The following is a 22953-nucleotide window of genomic DNA, read 5'->3' as shown; positions in this document are numbered from 1 at the left end:
AAACTCTTCCTCTTTTCCATGCTTATAGTGACACAAAAAGCCGCTGGAAAATCTGCTAGGTCTGGTGGCTGCTTTGCACAGCTCTTGCCCCTCTCTTTAAACCAGACTTGTTTTTATCAGGGGCCATTTACATGGAAAAATGCCATTCTTGGATCTCAGAATGGAGTAGTCACATAAGAGTCAGCCTTTGAGTGTTTGCAGAAGCCTGCAAATAGCTTCTTAAACTGGGGCAGAACAGGCAGGCAGGGCTTTTAGCTTGGAGTATGCCAGAAACAGTCTTTGCCATCACTTGATCTAGGATTGTCTGTTTGAGGAATTGTGGAAGGAAAACAGACTGATTTACAGCCTGTTAAAAGTTAGCATTCCTCAGCGTAGTCTGCACAGCCTGAGTTCAGGGGGGAACCATCTGTGATCAAAGAACAAATTTATCTCTCTGCATTAGTCATAAGGCAGGATCCTTGAGAGGAGATAGACACACATTGTAAAGCTTTGCTGGAAAGTTACTGGACCCAAGATTAATTGGAGTCCAGTGATGTTGGAGAGGAGGGCTGTACATCTGAGTGAGACTTATGCTAGTTGTGCTGGCTGCAAAATGCTGGAGTTGAGTTTTACCTCTATATTCTTCCAAGTTCAGAAGACAAAGTCAGCATTTTGTGCCTGCCCAAAGAGGAGCTAAGGGAATAAGCAGCAAAGAAATGTCCCTCTGCCAGCTGAAGGGAAGTTCCCTTCTGCCAGCTCAGATCCCGTGATTGCTTTGCTATCCAAGAGCTTGTCAGATGGTAGGTGTTGGGTGTGCTTCACAGGCCATGAGGATGTCTGAGGTGGAGCCCAGCCACCAAGAGTGCAGTCCAGAAACAGGATCAAAATATCTTAATTAAAAAGTGTATGTGTGTGTAATTAAACAGAATGTCCCTTTCTACTGAATCTGAGGAAATGTTACAGAAAGAAGGAAAAGTAGACAGACAATCTAAACAGCAGATTTAATTCAGTGATATTTTGGGTCTTTCTTACTGTTATCTTCAGAAGCAACTGCATGCTTGGCAGGCTGGGAATGAGTTGCTCTATCATTACTGCACAAGCCACTGTGTGGGAGAAGGTAGCAAAGAGCAGTCACCTGGGAAAGGCCTCTGGACCCATGATGGTAGAAAATAACAGTCTGAGTGGCCATGAGAAAACTGTAACCAGGTAATGACTGAATTTAAAAGGAATTTCAAAGTACATTTAATTGCTATTAGGTTAGAATCAAAGGAGCTGCACTGGTTCAGTGCTTGGTTTTGTTTGTCTTGTTCAGATACTTCCCTTTGGGGCTTTGTAGAGGTGCTATAATTTTCCTTTAATCTTGACAAAAGTTAGTGATAGTATGAATCAGGACATCAGTATTGTGTTGAGAACACAAGATTAAGCTGTTTCTCTCCCCAAAAGGTGAAAGGTTTGCTCAGTATGACTGAGGAATAATAATTTCCTGTAAAAAGCTGCTGGAGTTTCCTTGGGGCTTTTTCTTTTGAAAGACATCTGCCCTAATCCAGTGTGACTAGAACTGTTATCTAAGACAGTGTACTTGTGAGGATGAGCAAATACTCTGCTTTATGAAACTTGCCAAGTGATGGGATGTTACCCTATAATGCCCAAGGGCTTCCCAGTTATATGTTAGTAACCCATGGGCACCACCTGCCATATTTCTTCCTTTCTATGTGTCAGCAGTGCAGTGCTGTTGTGGCAGGGTTTTGCCTTTGCCAGGTGTACATGGCTGGCCTGGTTTGTGTGGCAGTGCTCTCTGCCCCCAGGGTAGCAAAGGATGAGCCCCAGTGCAGTTTCCCCCACAGCTGCAGGGGCCGTGTGCCTGAACACAGTGGCCATGGCAGGGAGGGATGCTCCCTGCACCTTCTCCTGCCTTCTGTACACACCAGCCTGGAGCTCCTGCCTCTTCCCAAAGATGGGTTGTGCTCATGCACAGTGCCGTGCTGCAGGCTCACCTGCACTGGGTGTTAGAGGCGAGAGGATTCTTTCAGATGTCCTCTGGCTGCTGCTCAGGGCAGTGATGCAGAGCTGGCAGTGCCCTCCAGGGCCCAGGCTGTGAGTGCCAGCCAGCCTGGGCAGAGCCTCTGCCCATGGCAGCAAAACCGTGTGTCACACACAGGCATCAGCGAGCCGTGGTTCTGCTGATCCCAGCAGCGCAGGTGGCTGGTACTGGGCTGGTGCTTGGGGTCTTGGGATAACTTACTGTGCTTACACAGCTTCAATATTCTCTAAAGCCAACAGGCTGTGCTTTGTGACCCGTTTCAGCCTTAGCCACTGCCACCTTTTTCTCCCGCTGGCTTTTTCTTCCCAGCAGCTCCGTTCCCATCTTAGAGCCCAGCCTCCTGGCCCTTGGGGCTTCCTACAGCTCACCCCTGCCCTCTGAGCTTCTGCCCATCTTGTTCCTGCACAGAGCAGCATGTGCAGTGCTTGATGTGCAGAGTGAGCTGTGCAGTCATGTCATGTGCATGCACAAATCAAAGTCACAGGCTGGAGTGGAGGGTGGCAACAGGCTTACTGCTGCTGGCTGGGAGCAGGAGCTCCTACTTTCAGCTAATCCCTCCTTTGAAATCAGAGGAAGCAGCTCGCAGGAAGTGTGACATGCTTTCGACAGCTCCTGTAATCCCTGAGCTGTCTGTCCCAGTGCAGAGGCCCTTGCCATGAGCTCCATCTGGTGTAGGGTGTGTGTGCCTGTTGTCTCATAAAGCAGTCACAGCTCTGCCCTTCTGCCAGGTATAAGTTCAGGTCTTTGATTTTAAGCACTTGTTTGTTAGATTCAAGTAAAAGATTTAATAAACCTGGGCTGTCTGTATTGCCTGTACCCTCACTCTCTTCTGGCTGCCCCCTTTCTACATGGCATTATTTTGCTTGCTTGGAGAAACTTCATGATACTACTTGCATCCTTCCTTTCTTCTTTCTCCTTCCACTGTTCAGTTTAACCTTGTAATTGTTGTTTCTTGCCCATGCAAAACCTCTGGATTTCATGAAATTCAGCTCCACAACACTAGGTATTTAACATCTCTCATCTCAGGCACATTGATTAGACTCTTGCATGTGAATCCTGTTGGCAGGACTTGCTGTGAGCATGCTCAGAGGGAGTGCTCTGAGCCTGCTGTCTGGCAACAGACGAGGGAAGGCTCCTTTGTCATGCCATGGCATTTACTTCCTTTAATGTGGTTCTTGGATTTTACAGGTAGCCTGAGCAGTTTGCCCAATGGAAAAAGACAAGGTCTTAACCCTTTCAGTGAGTATCTTGTCAAAATTTTCTCTTTTTTACTGTAATAAGCATGTATTGCAGAATTCATTCTCTCCTGTTCTCCTGTGTTCATGAACAGCAGTATAGAAACAGCTGGAAACCAAAGCTGTTCTTAAGCTGTGTAAATATACCAACATGCAGCTCCATTGTATCATTTCAAAGTCCAGCTCTGTCTTTTGCTGGAATAGACGATATGTTGCTAAGGAATTAGAATAGTATAAAGCAGCTATGGGATGACTACTCTCCTGTCCTACTCTTCCTTCTTCTATCAAGCAATAATTTAGGTGATTTGTTGTGTTTGCATTACATTACTCCATGGACAAATTCCCATGAAGACTCTTCTCTATCGTGGTAAAGGTCTGCTCTCCCCTGTATTTTGTGGCATTGAATCACATGGACCCTTTCATCAGGCATGAACATCATTTGCTTTGCTTTTAGACTTGCTGCCTCATGGTTTTGTTGGGTACCTCTCAGTTTGGATTGTAAGAAGCAGTGAGAAGTTCTTCCCTGCCTATATCTTCTGCCATTCATTCTATAGCTGTCCTACACGTCTGGTTAGACTCCTTTTAGTGTTGAGGAGACCTAGGCTGTGTATTTGTTTAATGCCAGAAGTCTTCCTATACCTCTTGCTGTCCTCCTTATCTTTCTGGGGAATGTATCTGGCCCTGGTGAGATGGGCTGAACAGAAAACTGAAGCTAAAGATCAACTATACTTTGTACATTGATGATGTGATGTTTCTTGGTATGTCCTCCATTCTGAGTATGTACTCAGTTTTTGCCTGCTGCTAAAAGCTGAGCAGAGGCATTTGAACAATTGCTGTGGCTTCAGCCCCTTCCTTGTCACTCAGAGTTCTCAGTTCAGGATAGGTCATCCACACTCCCACGCTGCACTGCACTTACAGACATGGAAAACAATCTGTTGTTGGTATGAGCTGGTCATTGAGCACTGCAGGCACCCTTTGCAGAGCTGTGCAATTGACTGCAAATATGGCTACCTGAAATAATTTTGCATTTGTCAATATTTGCCCCCTGTGACAGGGCATGTTGATCAGCATTGATCCCACTGAGGCCTTTCCTCTCAGTGAGGTAACCTTTCCCCTCTTTGAAAACCAAATCCCTACTTCTGTTTTCTCTTTAGCTTGTTTTCACCTGTAATTAATCCACAGAGCTCTAGCTCTGATCCCGTAAGAGCTTTGGTTCTTTAAGAACCTTTGGTGAGGTGCTTAACAAAAGCTTTCTGAGAAAAGGCCTCCAAGACCTGCTTGTGTGCTGGGGAAGGAGGCAGCTGGCTGTGCCTGATGGGGAGATGGTGGCAGGGCAGCCTGGCAGCAGTGGTCTCTGCATCAGCTGTGCCAGGCACAAGAGCAGAGCAAGGGGTGTTGGACCAGTTGTTTCCCTAGACTGCATGCCCAGTTCCAAGGAGGGGGAAGAAAGTGATGTTTTGTGTTTAAAAATATGTCAGTCCCTAAGGCTCCATGTGACTCATTCATGCTTTTTCCAGCAAGGCTGTCTCATTAGCCCCTGGTTGTTTTCAGCCTCACTGCTTACTTTGGGATCCCAGCTTTCTGGGGCCATGGCTTCAGCAGAGGCTATACTGGATCTTTATCAGTTTCAGGTTTCTTTTTGTTTTCATTTGCCTTTTTCCCTTACTTATTCTACTTCTGTTCTGTTTTTCCCTCCTTGCCCACCCCACCCTACTCTTTCAGTAGGTCGCCTGGTGTAGCAGCAGAAAACAAGAAGGGAAGGCAGGAGCTGACCCAAAGGAAGAAAAGATCCAGTGACAGATGGACAGACACCTTGCTGCTTGTGAGCAAGCACACAGCATCAGCGACATCCAGTGTAGCAGAAGTGGCACCCAGAACATTTGCACTTTTAAAAAATTGGTTTGAGTTTGTTTTTAATTGCTTTTCAATGCCATTATCTAATACTTTGGAAAGTGGAGGGGAAGCAGGATCATGACTTTTTAAAATTGGAACAGCTACTGATGATGTAAAATTGAGTTCACTGGGACTCAAAGAATTTTATATACTGTATATAAATATATATGTAAATTGTACAGTTGTCTTGTACAGGGGTTGGAGTCACTGTTCTGTTCCTCCCTTTGCTTTTGAAGGCTGTTAGGGTTAGAGGGACACTTTGAATTTAATGGATTATAGTAATGCATTCATTTCTGCCACCAAGCCATCATTCAGTGGTGAGCCTTAACAGCACCTCCATGCAGAAAGGAGCCAGAGTATCAGCATGAATTGTTGTTGCAGATGTGCACACTGCGCCCCAGATACCAAATGCTTCTTGAGAGCAGCTGAACCCCTTTCCTTACAATAAAGCTCTCTGAAACTCAGGTAATTGGGCTTTTGAGAGCACAGATTTCATGTAAGTATTGGTGCACTGCAAAGCTGCCTAAAGTTGGGATAGAAAAGGGTTGTATTAGGGATATACAAAAGTAGTTTGTGCACTTGTTGCAAGTTGGGCAGAAATGAAATACAAATGCATTGCTGTTCATGCTCAGATAAAATGCTTAGCAAAGATGTGCCATGCCTCTGGAATCTAAAGCTCTAGGAAGGATGTGGGAGCCATAGGCCTAGTAGAGTCAGTGGAGTGAAGACTTGCATCTTCCTCTCTGACAAAGTGTTCATCTGTGTGTTGTACAACAATAAACATTTTGAGAAGCCTGCTAAAAGCAGCATTAGCCTGCCCTGTGCTTTGCTGACGAGCAAAGAACATACTTATCAGTGCAGACAGACACAGTTGTGCTGCTGCTCCCCAAGGGTCTGCTTTACTTATGTTTCAGCAGTACAGCTTGGGCCATGCTCACTGGTGAAGGTCTCTCAGCAGTGACTTTTCTTGTCCTTGGTGGTTGTGAATCCAAGCTCTCCTCCTGCAGAGTGGTGTGCCTGCCCACTTTGCCTGATTTGCTGTTGCCAGTTCCTCCTGGTACTGTGACACTGGGGTGTGATTAGCACTAATAGTGAAGGCTTGGAGTGAGGAGTCTGGTGTTCTTGGAGGCCACTGGGTCAGTGTCAACCACTAGAGTTTTACCAAAGTTGTTTCTTTGTCAGGGGTGCCCATATCAGCAATCCTAGATTTGGGCAGAGTGTGATGGGACACGCAGTGTTTTGCTTTGTGTATTTCCAACCACTGGCAGCACTTGCCTGTTCTGAGCAGCCTCCCACTTCAGACCTGGTGATCCTTCTGCCACTGGACCAAGAACCTGCTAGAAGAAACTGTAGTGAAGGTGATGAAATGACATGCTAATATGAGATCACACCAACAATTGCTTGAAACAGCAATAAGTTAGTGTAGAGACTGGACTTATCCCTCAAGGCTCTGTTGCTTTAGTAAAAGATGATTCAAGACAGCATTTTCACTCTCATGTCATCATGACAATAGTATGAGATAAATACATCACCAAAAAAAGTGTCCTGATGCAGTAAGTTAGTGCTTGTTGACAAAATGGGAAGTTAAATAAAAGAAAAACTAACAAGCCTTTCTATAAATAACTGTTTAAGGGTAGTAATAACTCTTCCTCTGGGAAGTATATTGGGGCTAATTAAAACATATGGCATGGTTGAAAACACCTCTGGTAATATCTGAAATACACATTATACCATTGTAATACAAAGAAGTCATCTCTTTAGCAAGAGCAGATCCTGCTGCTGGATCTTCATGGTTTCTCACCTACAATGTATGTGCATTTTTGGCCTGCAAGCTCCCACCTTCTTGATTGCTTCTTCTCTCTTTGTTTTTCGGTTTTTGTTTTTCCTTTACTGCCCTGGGCACATCTTTTGTATGTTGAAATAATTTGGTTTAGTGTATAGTTAGAAATGTCCATGTCACACTCACTAATCCTATTGTAGGGAGTAAAGAATGAAATCAGTTGTATAAAAAACCCTCTCCATTTTAATATTCTAGTTTTAGGGATTAAAATTTCTGGTTGCTGGGTTGGTTGGTGTTTGGTGGTTGGGTTTTTTTGGGGGTGAAGTTTTTCTTTGTTTGTTCAGGGTTTTTTTTTTAATGTATAGTTATATCCAGCAGAAACAGACAGTTGGATGCCTCTAGGAATTCTATCAGCCAAGCACTGGGGCTGGGCAATGCCCCACAAGATTGTAGGGCAGAGCTGTTACAACTCACTGCATCTTCTTCTGGAAATAAACCAGCCAGTCACCATTCCTGCTTGTTACATAAATCCTTCTGCTGACCTCCTTTTTCTCATCCTTGTGTCCTTCCCCTCCAAAAGGCCTGCATTCACATGTGGTTTGAAACTGAAATTGGGTCAGTTCTTCAAGGAAGGCAAACAAGGGGTGGCTGTTGGTTAACTTTGGTGTTGGTGGATATTCCTGTTGCTAGGCCAGGGCTGACCTTATGGATGGACTGGGGACCAGGCATTACACTGCTTTCCCTGTCACAAGACAATTCCAAGTCCCTGCATCCTGCCTTGCTGAATTTGTGTGGGTGTCTGAGCAGTTGCTGGCAACACTTGTACATGGCCATGGAAGGCCCAACCAGCATGATTGTGTAATGTCCAGGCAGAGGCCAAGTTATTTGTTCTGGGTTTGTGTCAGATCGTGCAGACCATACTGGTCCTGATTGACTCAGCCCATGCTATAAGCTCTCCAACAACCTGTACTCATCAGATGAGAGCAGTCCTCAGCTGCACATTTCCCCTCTTGGTTTTATTGCCAGTCCACCTGGCTGCTAAAGGCCAAATTGTCCTTATCTGGTGGTTGTAAGCAATCTTCTGCTCTGCCTTGCCTCAGTAGCATCTTTCTGAAGCTGGGACACAGGGAGTGTGTGTTGCGTCTGAAAGCAGGCCCTGGGCATGTGTCTCCTCATCCTTCCAGTCCTCCTGGGCCGCTCCAGCTGTGCTTTGAATGATGGCTGAAAACGGCTGGGACAGAGAAGAGAACCAGGACTCAACAGTGCAAGTCATCTGTTCGTCCTGCCAGAAGTAAAAAAATCGTTTCCTTTCTTGCTGATATTCCAAGGTCATAGTGTGTTGTAGGAAATTGCATTACAGTGGGATTCATTTGTGTGAAGGCACTGCTTTCCATAGCATGAGTTTATATTGAACTTACTCTCCCCAGCGCATTTCTGCCTATGGCACATTGGTTAAACTGAAAGGCATCTGTTTGGTTTTGGTTTTGTAATAAAATAGATAACTTTTGCTCCAGTGTCTTGTCGTGGTTACTTGTTGAATCTTGATTTCCAGTTATTCCTACTGTGCTGTAGGATAGAGAAGGGGACTTTCCTCCTTGCAGAGTCAAGTGTCAGTCTGTGGTTGGGTTTGGAGGTCTGTGATGTTTCTCCCCTGTGTGTAAGCCTCCAGGCTGAATTCAACTCCAGAGTACATCTCCACTGTGGTTTGATGACAGCTGTGTGAATCTGCCCAGCCTGCTCAGAAAGGCTGTGAAGTTTCAGCAGGAATGTAGAGATGATGCAGAAGATGGGGTGTGGGATCTCCTAGCACAGTCCCCACACCATGAGTAGGAGACAGGCACTGCACCTTGTGTGCTCCTTGCACATGGGAGCCTTCATACTTCACTTTGCAGGTCATGCCTCGCTACATGAGAGCCTGAAATAGTATCTTATTGCAGTAGCTGTAATAACTGTTGTCCAGAACCTTTTAATCCTCAAAGAGGGTAAGTAATAAGCCATGCTGGGAAGCTGCTGCTGTTGTAAAACACAGGTTTTTCTAGGCTACAAGGAAGTGGCATTCATCAGAGGCTGCAGCATCAGGTCCTCCAGAGGGGCCATACACTGATCCCTTCAAGTGCATTTGACCAGCTTTGTTAGCACTGTTCATTTCACTTGATCACATGTAAATCTCTTGCAATGAATAAGGAGCCAACTCATTTATTGCACGTAGAAAGCAAGGCAATGGCAGTCCCAGGCAAGTGTTTCTGCTTGTATGGTAGTCACAGGCTCGATTGTTTGTAGGTGGTCAGACGACTCTGCTTAGTCTTAGGAGCAAATTCAACAATAAAAGAAGGAAATCCAGAGGTGTGACAGCCAATATGCATCTGTCAAGAATGAACTGGCAAATCAACTTAATTTCCTTGTGTTACCAAGTTGTATTACAGTAGTAGTTGTTACCTCTGGGGTTCTGCAAAACTTAACTAAAACCAGGAAAAGGATATTTTGACAAAGAAGACCAGTTCCTTGGCCATGCTTCCTGGTTCTGGAGTCAAGGTAAGGTACCCTAAGAGGCCTTCACCCTTTCCCTGCCATTCTGAAAGCAAGCCACAAGGACTGAAATGGGCTTGCTTCTGCCTCTGCTTCCAGCAGTGATACTGCCATTCTCCTCCTCCTCGCCCTGCCTTTTTTCCTCTTTTCTGTAACATAGCTAACACAATTGACATGCAGAATGTTGACCTTCCGATTTCTCAGCAGCCAGCCCTTACAAGCCATTTCAGGCAAAATACCTTGGCAACGGTTCAGAAGCTGATATTAAATTGGACAGAAGATCTGCAGAAGTGATGCTCCTTAGTCTGGAAAAGACCTTGAATAGGAAATGGGTTGAAAGAATGCCACCTTAGGAACCAGGAGTCTCAACAGTAGTGTTTTGTATGGAGTGTTTGCCAGAAAACCCAAGACTGGCTACTTCGGGAAGCAATTACGCTTTTTCTAATTCTGCTGAGGGCCTTCTTACTCATTTTAATGATGGGTTTTGTTTTTCAAAGGGGCCTTGCCTGTGCATTCCAGGAGTTGCTTTGTGTTGTAGCACAAACCTATATTCCCCATCTCCTGCAAAAGCATAAATGAACATTTATTCCACATTATGTTTTCTTTCAGCACATTGGGACTGAGCTGAAGGTTTTCAGCTGAGGCAGAGGGGCCATGGCCCTGCTGTGTGCTCAGCCAGCCCATGCCCACAGCCCAGGCAGTGGTGGTGGGTGGCTCTCTGTGCCCAGCTGAGCTAGACCTGCACTGGGCAATGAGGGAGGCAGCTGCTTGTGGCTCCATTGGAGACTGAGGTTACCACACCTTGCCTCCTCTCTGGTGCCAGCAGGAATAGCTCAGATCTCCTGCACATCACTCACAAGTCGGTGTCCCTAGTTTGGACCTCAGAATAGTTTCTTGGTGCAAGATCTGGGAGTCTGAAGTATAGATGAATACAGCTCACCTTATCAAAGTAAAGAAATTCAGTCCCAGTAGAAAACAGATCCTTAACTCATTGCTTTATGGTGTGTGAACAAAAGTCTCTGGTGAAACAAGTTGTCCTGCAGCATCTCTATGCTGTGCTTCAAGCACTTAAAAACTGCAGTTTGAGTGTCCAGTGTCCCATTTCACAGTACAGCTCTGGCCTTGAATAGCATTAAGTGCCACTGCTATCTCCCTCAGTCATGAGTTTGGCTGGGACCATTGAAGTGATTCCTGCTGGCATCACCATGTCAGAAAAGAGTTGACACAGCATCTGGCTGAAGAGAGAGAGCTATTTCTGAAGTGACTTGGATGTTCCCACTCTGAGCTGGCAGGTTGTCTCAGGGAGAGCTGTATGAAGGTGGCTGAGGCTGGGTTTTTTCACCTGCAGCCCAACATGAAAGAAAATGTTTGCATTTCTGGAGCTTTTAAAATTGCTTCAGATTAATGGCTTATTTTTTGCAATGTTTATCAGAGGACTTTTGCACACTCTAGGAGCCTGCAAAGAAACCTTGTTGTCCATCTGCGATTGTGGAAGTCCACCCCTCCCCAAACATGCCTGCTAAATGGAATTTGGACTGTGACAGGAACTTAAGATAAAGGGGATACTATTGTCCAGTCATCCCAGTTCTGGGGAGAAAAATTTATTTGCCAGAGAGACTGGAATGGTGCTGGCTCCAACATTCATGGGGCAAGCTGCAGGTGAACAATCCAGCCTCAGCCACCTTCATACAGCTCTCCCTGAGACAACCTGCCAGCTCAGAGTGGGAACATCCAAGTCACTTCGGAAATAGCTCTCTCTCTTCAGCCACATGCTGTGTCAGCTCTTTTCTGACAAGGAAAGAGGCAAACCCTGTGAGGAGGGTACTGTCTCTGTCCTTACTCAAGTGAGCTCAGCTGTGATAGCTCCCCAGCTGGGCAAGTACCGGGACATTCTACATAGCCTGAAGGTTTTCATCTCTGCTGATGGGCCGTAATGGGCCATAATGGACTCAACTCCCTGATGTTAAGGGCAGCTGTATTGTCCTAGAAGGTGTCAAAGACTCCTGAACTGATCCACAACATTACATCATCCGGTTGAAACTCCCTGCTCCAGGGGAGGTACCTGGGTGTTCCTACCTGGAGTGAATATAAACCCAGCAGATGCTGTATTTTGGGGATTTCTTCCCACCACGCAATGGATCCAGTCTGCAACCATCGCTTTGGCCAAGAGAGGAAAATTGCAACAACCAAGTGTCATTGTGAGGCCTACAGGTGACCTTTCTTCTCTTTTCCTTCTCTTTCTTACCCATTTTCTTAAGTGGTATTTTTATGCTTTTGGTATTGCCATATTTCTATACATAATGATAACAAAAATGGCTATTTTACAGTGCAACTAAATGGTTCTACAATAAATCCTACATGTCTGTATTTACAAGCACCACTCATTCAGTCTTATTTCACTCCTGTTCACCCTAAGGGTTCTATTAGCAAGGACCTGGGCTACCCTTGCCTTCTGCAGTGGGTTCTAACACAAGTGTTGAGATGTCTGCTGCATGATTTTTCTCCTCAAAATGCACTTAAATACCAGACCTTTCTAAAATGAGTTAATCTAAAGTACTTAGACTCCAAAAAGCCAAAACATCAAATATAAATTAATTCAGAAAACTCGTAGGCATGATCTGTGAAGAGATGTCCTAAATGATAAAAGAGATCTGGGGGCTGATAAAAGGAGTCATAGTCCAAATAAGAAACTATCCTGCTGCAAGAGAAATGAAGGGAGTGTAAGTAGAGATCAGTAAAGTGGATTAAGAGCTCTGCAACAGCCTGAAGCATGAAAAGAAAAAATATGAAACATGGGATGGGTGCTGAAGCATTGCAGACTACATGTGAGCTGCCAGGGGACTTAAAGAGAACATGGCAACATCACCTAACTGGTAATGAAGAAAAATCTGGAGAATTACAGACCTGATATCTCCCTGTGAAAACCTAAAGGAGCAAGTTACTGACCAGTTATTCTCTAATCCTCTAAAGATTTAGAAATTTGTAAATAAATGGCAGGAATGGGTTTGTTGAGGTTTCACTAAGGACAAATCTTTTCAAACTAATTTGATTCCATTCTTTGACAGGATAACTCGCCTAGTGGCTAGGGGGGAACAGCACTAGATGTGATATGTCTTGACTTTGGAGAGGCTTCTGGCACTGTCCCAGAAGACATTCTCGTAAGCAAACCAAGGAGCTGCAGCCTATTTAGATTCACAATATGTTGAGTTCAGTGTCAAAGTCAGAGAGTTTTCTGGGGGAATCTTCCCAGTGGTGGTCCAGAGTCCAGATCTATTCGGTATTTTCAGTAGTAACTTCTGGAAATTGCTTTGCTATAAATTGTCCTGGTGATATCCAGTGTTAGGTGAGGTACTGGGGTGGGGGGCCTCTGGGAGGTGTCTGTCAGCACCTATGGAGGGTAGGATGTGAATGGTTGATAATTTGAAGAAACAATCCCAGTCAAGAGGATGTGTTTCAGCAGAGGCATGGGATGACCTGCCATGAGCAGCTGTGAGAACGTGCAAGCACAAAGTGAGACCCACTGGGCAGCAATCCTGCAGAAGTGGCTTCTCAGAAGCTGGAAAGAGAGAAAGTGGAGAACCTGAAGGACTGTGCCACATACAAAATTCTCTTTCCATTAAGGATAACAATGAGCTGTTTTCTGTGTCCCCGTCAATCAAACAAGAAGAAAAAAAAATAGTGATGCCAATAGAAACCCTGCATTTGGCTTTGCTTTTAGTTTTTGCCCAAGATGCTCCATAAGAAGAGGAGGCAGTCAAATCTCTTTTGGTAGCTTTAAGAGCTTATTTGGACACCCCTTGTGTTAACAGACACACAGTGCTCTGTACAATATGAACATCCTTAGTGCCAAGGATGTGCCGTGGGGACTTTCTGAGAATACCTTTGAAGCTTTTGTGTTGAGATGTTATTCCCCCTACAGCTTTTGCAGGCACACAGGTTGTACTCATAATTCCCACGGAACGGGACCAGTGTTTCTGTAATGGAAGCTTATTTTCTTCAACATCACAGGCATCTTCCTAGGAAGGTATCCTAACTTCACAACTTACACCCGAAAAAAACTAATCTTTGAAGGATTTATTTCTTTAATTCACCTAAATTTCACACATGTTTCAAAATATTTCCTAGGCCTGTGAAGTTTTTTATTTTAATTTGTTCTTAAAACTGGGCTGATTTCTGAGTGCATGCCCAGCAATGAGTACTTGGTGGGTAATGATTATTCTTTTTGTGGGTGCCCTCTGTGGCAGCAGTGATGGGGAGGCAGCCAGAGGTACCACTGGCCCCACACCATGTATGGCCCTTGGACTACATCCCCATACCATGGTAGGCCCCAGGGACACAGCTGCTCCTTTTCCCTCCTGATGTCAGGATGTGTTATTTCCTCTCAACCACAGCAGTGATGCAGGGGAGGAGGCAGAAAGGGAAGATGTGCAGCCCAAAGCAAGAAGGCTGCTGGGAGGGGCCAGCAGCTGTTATTGCAGGCTGCCATGGGAAGCTGATGGGAGAAACAAAGGGGGAAGATCAGCAGCAACAAAAACAGCAGCAAAGCCTCCTCTCTGCCAGCTAGACAGGGGAAGAAGGGTCCTCCCAGCTGTACCAAACCTGAGGACTGGGATGGTGGGGTGGGGGAGCAAACCAGCCAGAGCCACTGCAACTAAGTCCAGGCAGGTGCCCCAAGGCAAACAGAAGCGAGCAGATAGCTAGACCCGAAATGAAACAATAGTTTCGGAAGAAAAAAAATCCCCAAAAGCACCAAACCTATTGCGTTTTTTTTTTAGCTTGCATATTTTTTAATGTAGTAAAAAAAAAATAAAAGGAACATGCCACAGATGTCAGCCTGGTGCAGATCACCCTTCTGCATGGAGGGCACCAGGGGCCCCATACAGTTCCTTCATGGCAGCCAGTCCTACCCCCACACCCCTTCCCTGCAGTCAGCTGGAGAAGGAAGTGGATAAGAAGCACACGGTGGATACAGCACAAGCACAGAAGAGCACAGCAGCGCCCCAGGCTGGGCTTTAGCCAGGGATGGCTATGCTGGCACAGGTAAAGTAAAAGCTCAACAGACTCTATGTTACAATTAAAAACAGCAACAATAACAATCTCCCCTTGAGAGCTGCACTTTAAACCCCCACAAAAAACATTTGGGAACTCTTGTGATTTTTCTTTTAGTGCCACACATACGAGTTCTGGGGCTGATGGGCTGCGTGGCAGTGGCAGCAGCTGCTCTTGGTGGCTGCTGGCACCACTGTAGCCAGAAGGACCAGCGAGCTCAGTGGGAACCTGGCCTCGGGGTCTCTTGCCCACCTTTTTCAGGCTCTTCCCCAAAGGCATGGCAAAGGGAGGGTAAGGAGGCAGGATGTTGGATGCTTGTGAGATTCAAACCCAGTGGCTTTCACTCGTGGGCTCCCACCAACAAAGCTCTGGCTGCTCATCTGAGAAGGACCCCTCTTCTCTACCTCATGTATACACATTTATATATAGATATCTGATAAACATTCAGTATGAAAATAAATACTTCATCTGTGTTTTAAGTACCATTGTTGCCTCCATCTAGTAACCTGCTATAATGTCAGATCTCTTTTTGTCCATGACAATCTCGTTCCCATTGCTTTTTCCCTAACCCATAGGCCCCTCTTCCCTGCCTCCCAGGGCAGCCAAAAGCACTGGAGCAGGCAGAACTGTACCTTTTAGAAGCCTCTCTCTTACTTGCTGCCTCCCAAAGTTTGGCTTATTTTAGGGAACTTGATGAAAATGGTTCCCTTTTACAGCACCTGTTTCATGATAGAAGAAATGATCTTCTTCTAAAACACACTTTACAAAGAGTAGGATTTTAACATTCTCTTCCAGGGCTCTCAGTTAAGAAATATGTTTCTAGATAGCACTGTTTATATAGATATAGGTATAGTTTTTATTTATTTTATTATCAACCCAACATTTCAATTTGCAGCTGTTGATGTAACTCATGACATACTCTCATGGTGGCGGGTTTTTTTCTTCTTTATCCTTAAAAAGAAATGCATTTCAAATTAAAATGATGCTTTTTTTTGTCTGTCTGGTGTTCCTAAAAGGTATTTGAGATGATGTAGGAGTCCTGACGTGGGTGGCAGTTTTCTGTCAGTGGCCTGGAGACCATGAGGTGTGGGTGCTGTGAAAAATTGGGTAGCAACAGAATGGAAGGGCAGCCACGCCACAGCTCTGGGTGGGATGGTGCTGGGAACATATGGGCACGCTATCCAGGTTTTCCTGAATTCATTTCCACCTCTGAGCAGGAGGACCACGCAGCAAACCTGCCACCACCACCATCCCAAGGAGCCAGTGCCACTTTCCTTGTCCCCCTTGCTCCCCCCAGGGCAGGATGTTCTTTAATAGTTGTAAATTAACATCATGTTTTTCTCCCTGCAGAACCACAAGCTCAAAGTTAATTATACAAAGAGAAATGCCATAGTCAAAATATACATGACACGTATTGTATTAGAGGGTTGGGGGCTTTTTTCCTTCTTTTTTTTTTCTTAGCCCAGGCAGGTGATTGAGATGCTACATGCTCTAGCTTTTGTCACTAAATGTGTGTGACTGTGTGTCTGTGTTCGTATTAAAAATATATCAGTCTTGTGATGTTCTTAAAAAAGAAAGAAATGGAAGGCGGCAGGGGAGGGTAATAGTGAAAAGGTTTTTTGACTGTGTCACAGTCTTTTGTGGCTTCAGAAATACACATGTTCAATTCCAGCACTGACGGCAGCTTGAAGCTTTGAGTTTAAATTTTTAACATTTTTTGGATTAAGTAGTAAAAAAGAAAAAAAAAAAATCAGCGTGCTCCCCCAGAACCAAAAAGCAACAAGCAAACAGAAAAAAAAGAAAAAACCCCCACAAATTCCTGAACCAGACTTCTGCAATTCTCAACCAGTAAAAATAAGGAAATATCTCCTTACAGTGGTGGGGTGCTCGGCAGGAAAGGAGATGACCCCCTATGGGAGAGGTGGCCTTTGGAGATGGTTGAAACTTCGTAATTTCATTGAATAGGGTCAGTGCCTGGGTTTATTGTGTTTTATTTCAACACTTGCCATTGTTGCTTTCTTTTGTACCATTTTTGGATGGGTTTTGTCTCTTTGTTTTTTCACTCTGTGATGGTTTTGCCCTCCGTGGCACGCAGCTGTCTGGGCAGTGGCAGCCCCCGACAGACAGACAGACAGACAGACAGCCGCAGCCTCCAGTGAATCCGCGCTCCCAGGACTGGTGTCCGGTGAGGTAGCGGAGGAGGGTCCCTCCCCCGGCAGCACCGTCCCTCCACCGCCTAAAACCCCTTGATGTAGCAATAGGCCTCCAGGGTGGCGAACAGGATGTAGAGCAGCCAGAGGCTGACAAAGAGCAACGTCGTGGCCACTTTGCACCCTCGGGGGCCGCCCAGCTCCCCCCCAAGGTGGGGCCGCCGGCGGTAGAGGAGGACGCTGATGCAGATGAAGGCGAAGATGGTGAAGAGGGTGACGGAGAAGGCCAGCGTGCCTGCTGACACCTGGAACTCCTGCCCCTGTGATGCCCAGTAGATCGCTGCCACTGACCACGCCAGCCCGATGCCCAGGAAGACGTTGACAGCGTTGCTGCCTGTGACGTTGGTGATGGAGGCGTCGGCGTACATGTCCTGGATGGCTGCGGCCTTGCTGGCAAAAGTGTCTGCGGTAGAGGGAGGAAGGAAGGAGAAATCACTGGGGGTCCAACAGGAGAAACAGATAACCCTTCATGTCTGGGAGACAAGGGAGGCTCAGGTGTGGTACAACACAGACCAAGAGGTACCCAATCCCCTCCTAGGCTCAGAGAGCCATGTTGCACAAAGCAGGGTGCAGACCCGGCCTGGGGACAGGGCTTGGAGGATACCCTTCCCAGCCTGAACCCCATCCCATGACAGAGCTTCTCCCCTGAAATCAGGAGCATCTCCAGAGGACTTACCTCCCACCCCATCCCCTCCCCTCCCCACGGCCACCCCACCTGGTACAGAAGTGCCAAAGGCGACGAAGACGACGGCGGTGACCGAGTCCTTGAGGCCGATGGTGCAGCCGAAGTGGGAGGCGAGGTCGCCGATGACGGCCGTGAGCATGCCGATGATGAGGATGGAGACGACGAAGCAGGCCCAGCCATTGCAGTACTCGGTGGGGGGCACGCAGGCAAACAGCACCTTCCAGAAGACTGTCAGGAAGTGCATCACGTAGTCAAAGCAGGATGGCAGGCGCTCCTCACCAGACTCGTCCTCGTCCTCATCGCCTGCTGCAAACAACACGGAAGGAGAGGTCCAGCATTCATTCCATTGGGGCAGCTCATGCTTGTCTCCTCCACCCCAAGGCTCCAGGGATTCTGCTCTACTGGGACAAGGTGGTGGGGTGCTGTCCATGACAGTGAATTCAAGGCACACCAGGTCCTTCAGTGATGGGTGAGGCTTGGCAGAAAGAATGTCTCCCACCCATCCCAGAGCCCTGAGGGATGGGGAGTGATGTAGCGGGGTGTTGTACCCACAGAGGGGCAGCCCTGTCCCCATCCATAGGCAGTCACACAGGAGGTAGTCAACCTGTGGAGATCACTGTGGAGTGGCATGAAGAAATTACACAGGCAAGTGATGTTTTGGGCCAAAACTAGCGGAAAGTAATAGAATTGGGAAACAGGAGAGATCTAATGATCCTCCTGCTCCAGAGCACAGGCTGGGCCATCCACTGCCTCCTCTACTCCTTTGGGGCAGATACCAAACCAACCATCAAGGAAAGGTTCAGAAAGATGCCCAACAGCCATTAATGGTATAGATGTGCCTAAAATACCTTTCCTACAGCTGCCTGGCTCTGAAAGCAGTGAGCTCTTTGATCAGGCAACAGCTGGCAAATATCTGGGCTTTTTCCTTCACCAGCTGCTGCCTCATGAGGCAACATCTCCAATCTTCCTGGGGTAACCCTCCCTACTCCCAGGAATTCTACTGGCTATGACAGGACATTGCCCAGTAGGAGCTACCTGCACTGGCCAGGATCCCAGCCAGGATGGGATTTTGCTGCCTGGACACTTCCCATCAGATCACTGAAGCAGCAGGAGCACTGCCAGCTGATGCAGCCTTTGAAAACTGGCCTTCTGGAGGGCTCTGCACCACAAGATGGATCTCCTGGGCTCCTATTAATGTACCTGCAAAAGCCCACTATATTTGGAGCAGAGGAGCTCTTTGGACTGGCTTTGCTGATAGGTCACCACAGCTGAGCATCACTGAACAGGAGATGCTGTCATTCCAGGCTGCATGAATCCTGTGGATGTTCATATGGATTTTCTGATGTCCCCTCACCTGCGCTCACAGTAATGGCCTCCATGAACTGGTCCCTCCAGGAATGTGTCCCAACAACCAAAGCCAGGTTTGTCTTCCTAATCAGCTTGTCCACGGTGCTCTGTTGTGGGAATAAAGATGCACAGCAATTAACGAGCTGCTAGTGAGCAAGGATAATCTTACGCTGTGGTCTCACAGACCTTTTCCAAACTGTGGAAGTGTTACAAGCACTCTCCTATCAGCTAGATTAGGCCAGGTTGACTAGGGTTGAGCCCACCTTCTCCCTGGACTGGCTGACCCAAACCTCACCAGAGCCACACCTGGTGTGCCACACCTCAATCCAGGTAAGGTTCCTTCTTCCCTCAACCCTGCCTCACCAGAAACAGCTTTGCTTCTGCATCCTCCTGCCCACTGACTTCTGCTTCCAGCAGGGCCTTCTTGCCTTTCTCCCTCCACTCCCACCAACCAGCAGCTGCTGCTTTTGACATTTCTTGTAGACTTCGTCCACCCATTACTGCATTACATACTTCCTTTATTTTCCCAACAGCCTTTTCCCTGCACATGCTGGCCCCTCAGTCCTGCTCTCCAAGGCTCGACAGTGCCACATGGCTTTCCCCTCCTGGACGACCCCTACTGACCTTGAACTCATAGGACTCCTCAATGATGACTTCCAGTTTGGGGTGCTCGCCAAGTATTGGTTTGCCCATCTCTGCAATTCTCTTGGCTTCCTCCTCTTCTACTGTCATCTTCCTCTCAGCCACCTCTGTGAAAGAAAGGCCAACACCAAGCTGTGGGCAGCAGCCCTGGACCTCCAGGGTACCATGGGGGCTTGTCTGCAGGGCCTGAGCATGGGCTTCTGCAGCCCCCTCACAGCTTGCTAAGTTCACACAGCAGGCTGGGGGGCAGTGGGGTGTTGGACCACAAAAACAAAGGACCAAGATTTCTGAATATCAGTCACCAAGAACATAGGCAACATGTTTTTAATTTATTAACAAAAAACCCTTGAATGTTTCTTCAGTCTGCATTGGTGCTCTCAGTTGAAACACACTCTCCCATCACCCCTGCAGCAGCCAGAGTTCTGGGGAGATCGAGGTACCAAATCATTCTGCCATTTGGTAGAAATGCCTTTTAAGACACTTCTAACACCCTGATGTGCTCCCTGATTTGAATGAACAAGATATAGAGCCTTTTTTCCCACTTTGAGTAGAAAATCATGATTGGCTCTTTGTGCCACTCAGTGTTTGATCTAACACTCAGACACACACAGTCACAACCACATGTAAACCACACATGAATTGGAAAAACAAACAAGAAGTAAGACATGAAACAAGTAGTTTTTTCCTTTCATAATACTGTGAGGGTGCTAAGGAACTGGAACAGGTTTTCCAGAGAAGATGCAAATGCCCTGTCCCAGGAAGTTCAAGACCAGGTTGGATGTGGTGTTTGAGCAACCTAGAGAAAGGTGTCCCATGGGAGTGGGGTTGAAACCAGATGATCTTTAAGATTCCTTTTAACATATTCCATTGTGTAATTCTATATTTAGTTTCCCCTGAAGGCAACTAAACCAGGACCTGGGTCAGCAGCATGCTGAGATGACTCTTGTCAGGCTCAGTCTTGGTGAAGACCCAGCTAGCCCAGCAAAGTGCCTCAAGAGGGTTCTGGTTGCCCAGATGGAAAGGAGCATCCCAAGGCCCAGCTGAGACTGAGAGTGGGAGCTGGAGCTCTTTAGAACCAGGGAGGACATATCACAAAGGCAGAGAATCTTGTTCTGGCTAAGCAGTGAGTCAGATGTTACCTGAGGTTTCCTGCAGAGGTTACAAATGCCTAGGTAATGCCTCAGATGTGATTAATCCCATGTGGACTTCAGCAGATCTCATACTTCACATTAAAACTCACATAGAAATTATGCAGTGCCAGTGAAATCTATTTAAAAACTCTGACTCTCTCTTCATCTGCCTGGCTAGATTGACTGCAAAGACCATAAGCCTTGCAAGACTTTCAGAGTTTATAAAACATAACTCCTGTGGCAGGTGACCTTATTATAACCCTTCACAGAAACAGAGAAGTTGCATCCATCATTTGAAATCAATGACGTACATCAAAACCATCGCTGCCTAGCTCCAAGACAGCGTCATCTGGATTTAGGAACCCCCATAAGTTTAAAAAAAAATTACAGACAGAAGAGCACAGCATCTGGAGAAGAAGGGCAATGCAGGATGCTGGGGGATGCAGGAAGCCCATTTTTTCACTGAAAGAGTATTTAAGAATTGGAATGGGCTGCTCAGGAAGGTGGTGGAGTCACCATCCCTGGAAGAGATCAAGAAATAACTGGATGTAACACTTCGTACTATGGTTGAGTTGACATGTGTTTGGTCAAAGGTTAGACTCAACGATCTTGAGTTTTTTCAACCTTAATGATTCTATGATTCCATGATTCTATGAAAATGTTCTGCTTTACACTACACTTGGAGGCATGAACTGATGATTATCAAGAACAAGATTCAGAGTACTTACATTCACTGGAACAAGGATTCAGATATAATGTACACCTGTTTTTCTAAGACACAGAATGAGAAAGTCCAGTCTCCTCCTCTATTTGGGAGTGTGTGAAGATGACAAGCTGTGTCCATCAATGAAAATGCAGGTGCTCACACATCAGTTGTTGCCATAGCACCTATGACATGACTTTGCTTCTATCTGAGCTCCCCATAACCTGAAGGTCAGGGGTGAAGGCACCCTCAGCTCTGCAAAGCCTAGCTTGGTGGATGAGCTGAGTGCATGCTGACGTGTGCTGACAATACAGAGCTGAGCAATAGCACTACAGCCATTCCAGCAGGGTTGCAAAGCCCAGACTTGGTGACAGTCTGACTCTCTACAACCTTTCCTGGAATAACTACATCTGAAAAGCTGTGGTCACAGTCGGCAGCACAGTCTCTTAGGTTCCTGCACACTGGCTGCAGCTGCAGAGTGCAGAAAGCAAATGTCTGGAATCTGAGGAGATACTCTGAAAATAGGGAATATCAGGCAGAATTTCCTCACTTAACAACTCGAGGAGAAATGATGCAATGAAACCTCAGTCCCCAGTCTAACTGATCTGACAAAAGCCTTTGGCATGTTAAGAGACCATAGAGCCTCACACAAATGTTATGCCCCTAGCCAGGCTGGACTGCAGGCAGGTCTGTAGGCAGTGCAGCAAGCTTTCTGATCTCCATAGGAAGTGGTATCCAACACAGCTTTATCCCAGAACCTGCCATCTTGCTAATGCTAGTTTATGTACTTGCACCAGGCAGGACAGGGCAAGAAACAAATCCCTCCCAGAGGAGGAAGATCTCCTGCATCCCTTCCCAGTGTGTGCCACATCCAGGGCTGTTGGGCAGGCTGCATGGGAATGCCTGTGTTCACAGGACCTCGCACCTTGGAGCATGTGGCTTTGTTTCTCTGCAAGCCACCTATGGATCATCTACTGATTCAACAAGCAAGGCAACCACTCACCAGACAGCTCTTCGAGTAAATCAAGAAACACAACCATGTCCAAGAGTGTTTGTCCAGCCTAGGAGCTGAATGCTAGCATGAGCATGGGACTGGACACCCCACAAAGTGAAGGTGGCAGGACTCCTGCTATTCCAGAAGGCACCTTGCCAGCAGACTAAGTGCCACCAGAGGTACCTTCAAGCCCTAGGTAGGCCACTTGGAGTGAAGAGACAAGCTGACTAACATGGAGACCTCCAGCCTACTGACAGCACATCCACAGAGACGTGAATAATGGAGGCCCTGATGTCACCTCCTCTGCCATGTGTACGGTGAACTGGGGTGCAGACAGAAGAACGCAGCCACCCAAGGAGGCCCATCAAGGGCATCCTGTGGGAACAGATGATTGAACATGACTGCCAAGCTAAGTCTTTCAATGTCAGCTGCAAGCAAACCACAGGAGAACAGCCACAGGGAGCACATCCAAATGGGTACCTCATAGAAATGTTAATAGTGGAAGCTTTTGGATAAGGGAGAAAGGAGGTAATTCCTTAATGTCTCATTAAAATGCAGTCATTTGTGAATGTGCAACAGGAAAGCAAAGCACAGAAACTTAACAAATTTCAAAGGTGCCTCTGAAAACATTTAAGCTGCCATTGTATTTTCACTGAGGCTCCATCCTAATGTAGGAGAAAAACACAAGACTCCCATGTCAGTACTGTGCTGGATCTTGCTCAATGCACTCACACAAGTG

At 46.6% G+C, this 22953-nt stretch overlaps 2 protein-coding genes across 16 annotated transcripts in view; one reads left to right on the top strand and one right to left on the bottom strand.

Moving 5' to 3' along the window:
• SMOC1 (SPARC related modular calcium binding 1) overlaps positions 1-8435 on the top strand; it is a 128881-nt gene extending 120446 nt beyond the window's left edge. For 2 of the 5 annotated variants that reach the window (XM_014869209.2, XM_088167074.1), the window contains exons 12-13: positions 3209-3259; positions 4978-8435. In XM_014869209.2, the coding sequence (XP_014724695.2) occupies positions 3209-3259; positions 4978-4994 (68 nt within the window). In that variant the 3' untranslated portion in view covers positions 4995-8435. The remainder of the gene's footprint in view (positions 1-3208; positions 3260-4977) is intronic. The other 3 variants (XM_088167075.1, XM_088167077.1, XM_088167076.1) reach the window with 3 other exon arrangements.
• A 6900-nt stretch (positions 8436-15335) lies between these two features.
• The window catches only part of SLC8A3 (solute carrier family 8 member A3), a 110497-nt gene continuing 102879 nt past the window's right edge, over positions 15336-22953 (bottom strand). For 9 of the 11 annotated variants that reach the window (XM_088167061.1, XM_088167065.1, XM_088167067.1 and 6 more), the window contains 4 exons: positions 19370-19494; positions 18753-18852; positions 17429-17704; positions 15336-17116 (listed from right to left, as the gene is read on the bottom strand). In XM_088167061.1, coding sequence (XP_088023187.1) covers positions 16740-17116; positions 17429-17704; positions 18753-18852; positions 19370-19494 — 878 coding nt within the window. In that variant the 3' untranslated portion in view covers positions 15336-16739. The remainder of the gene's footprint in view (positions 17117-17428; positions 17705-18752; positions 18853-19369; positions 19495-22953) is intronic. The other 2 variants (XM_088167066.1, XM_088167068.1) reach the window with 1 other exon arrangement.

This window comes from Sturnus vulgaris, chromosome 6, assembly GCF_052056855.1.
Source record: "Sturnus vulgaris isolate bStuVul1 chromosome 6, bStuVul1.hap1, whole genome shotgun sequence".
Taxonomy (NCBI): domain Eukaryota; kingdom Metazoa; phylum Chordata; class Aves; order Passeriformes; family Sturnidae; genus Sturnus; species Sturnus vulgaris.
Note: the sequence above shows the minus strand (reverse complement) of the source record. Positions and strands in the feature narration are given on the sequence as shown.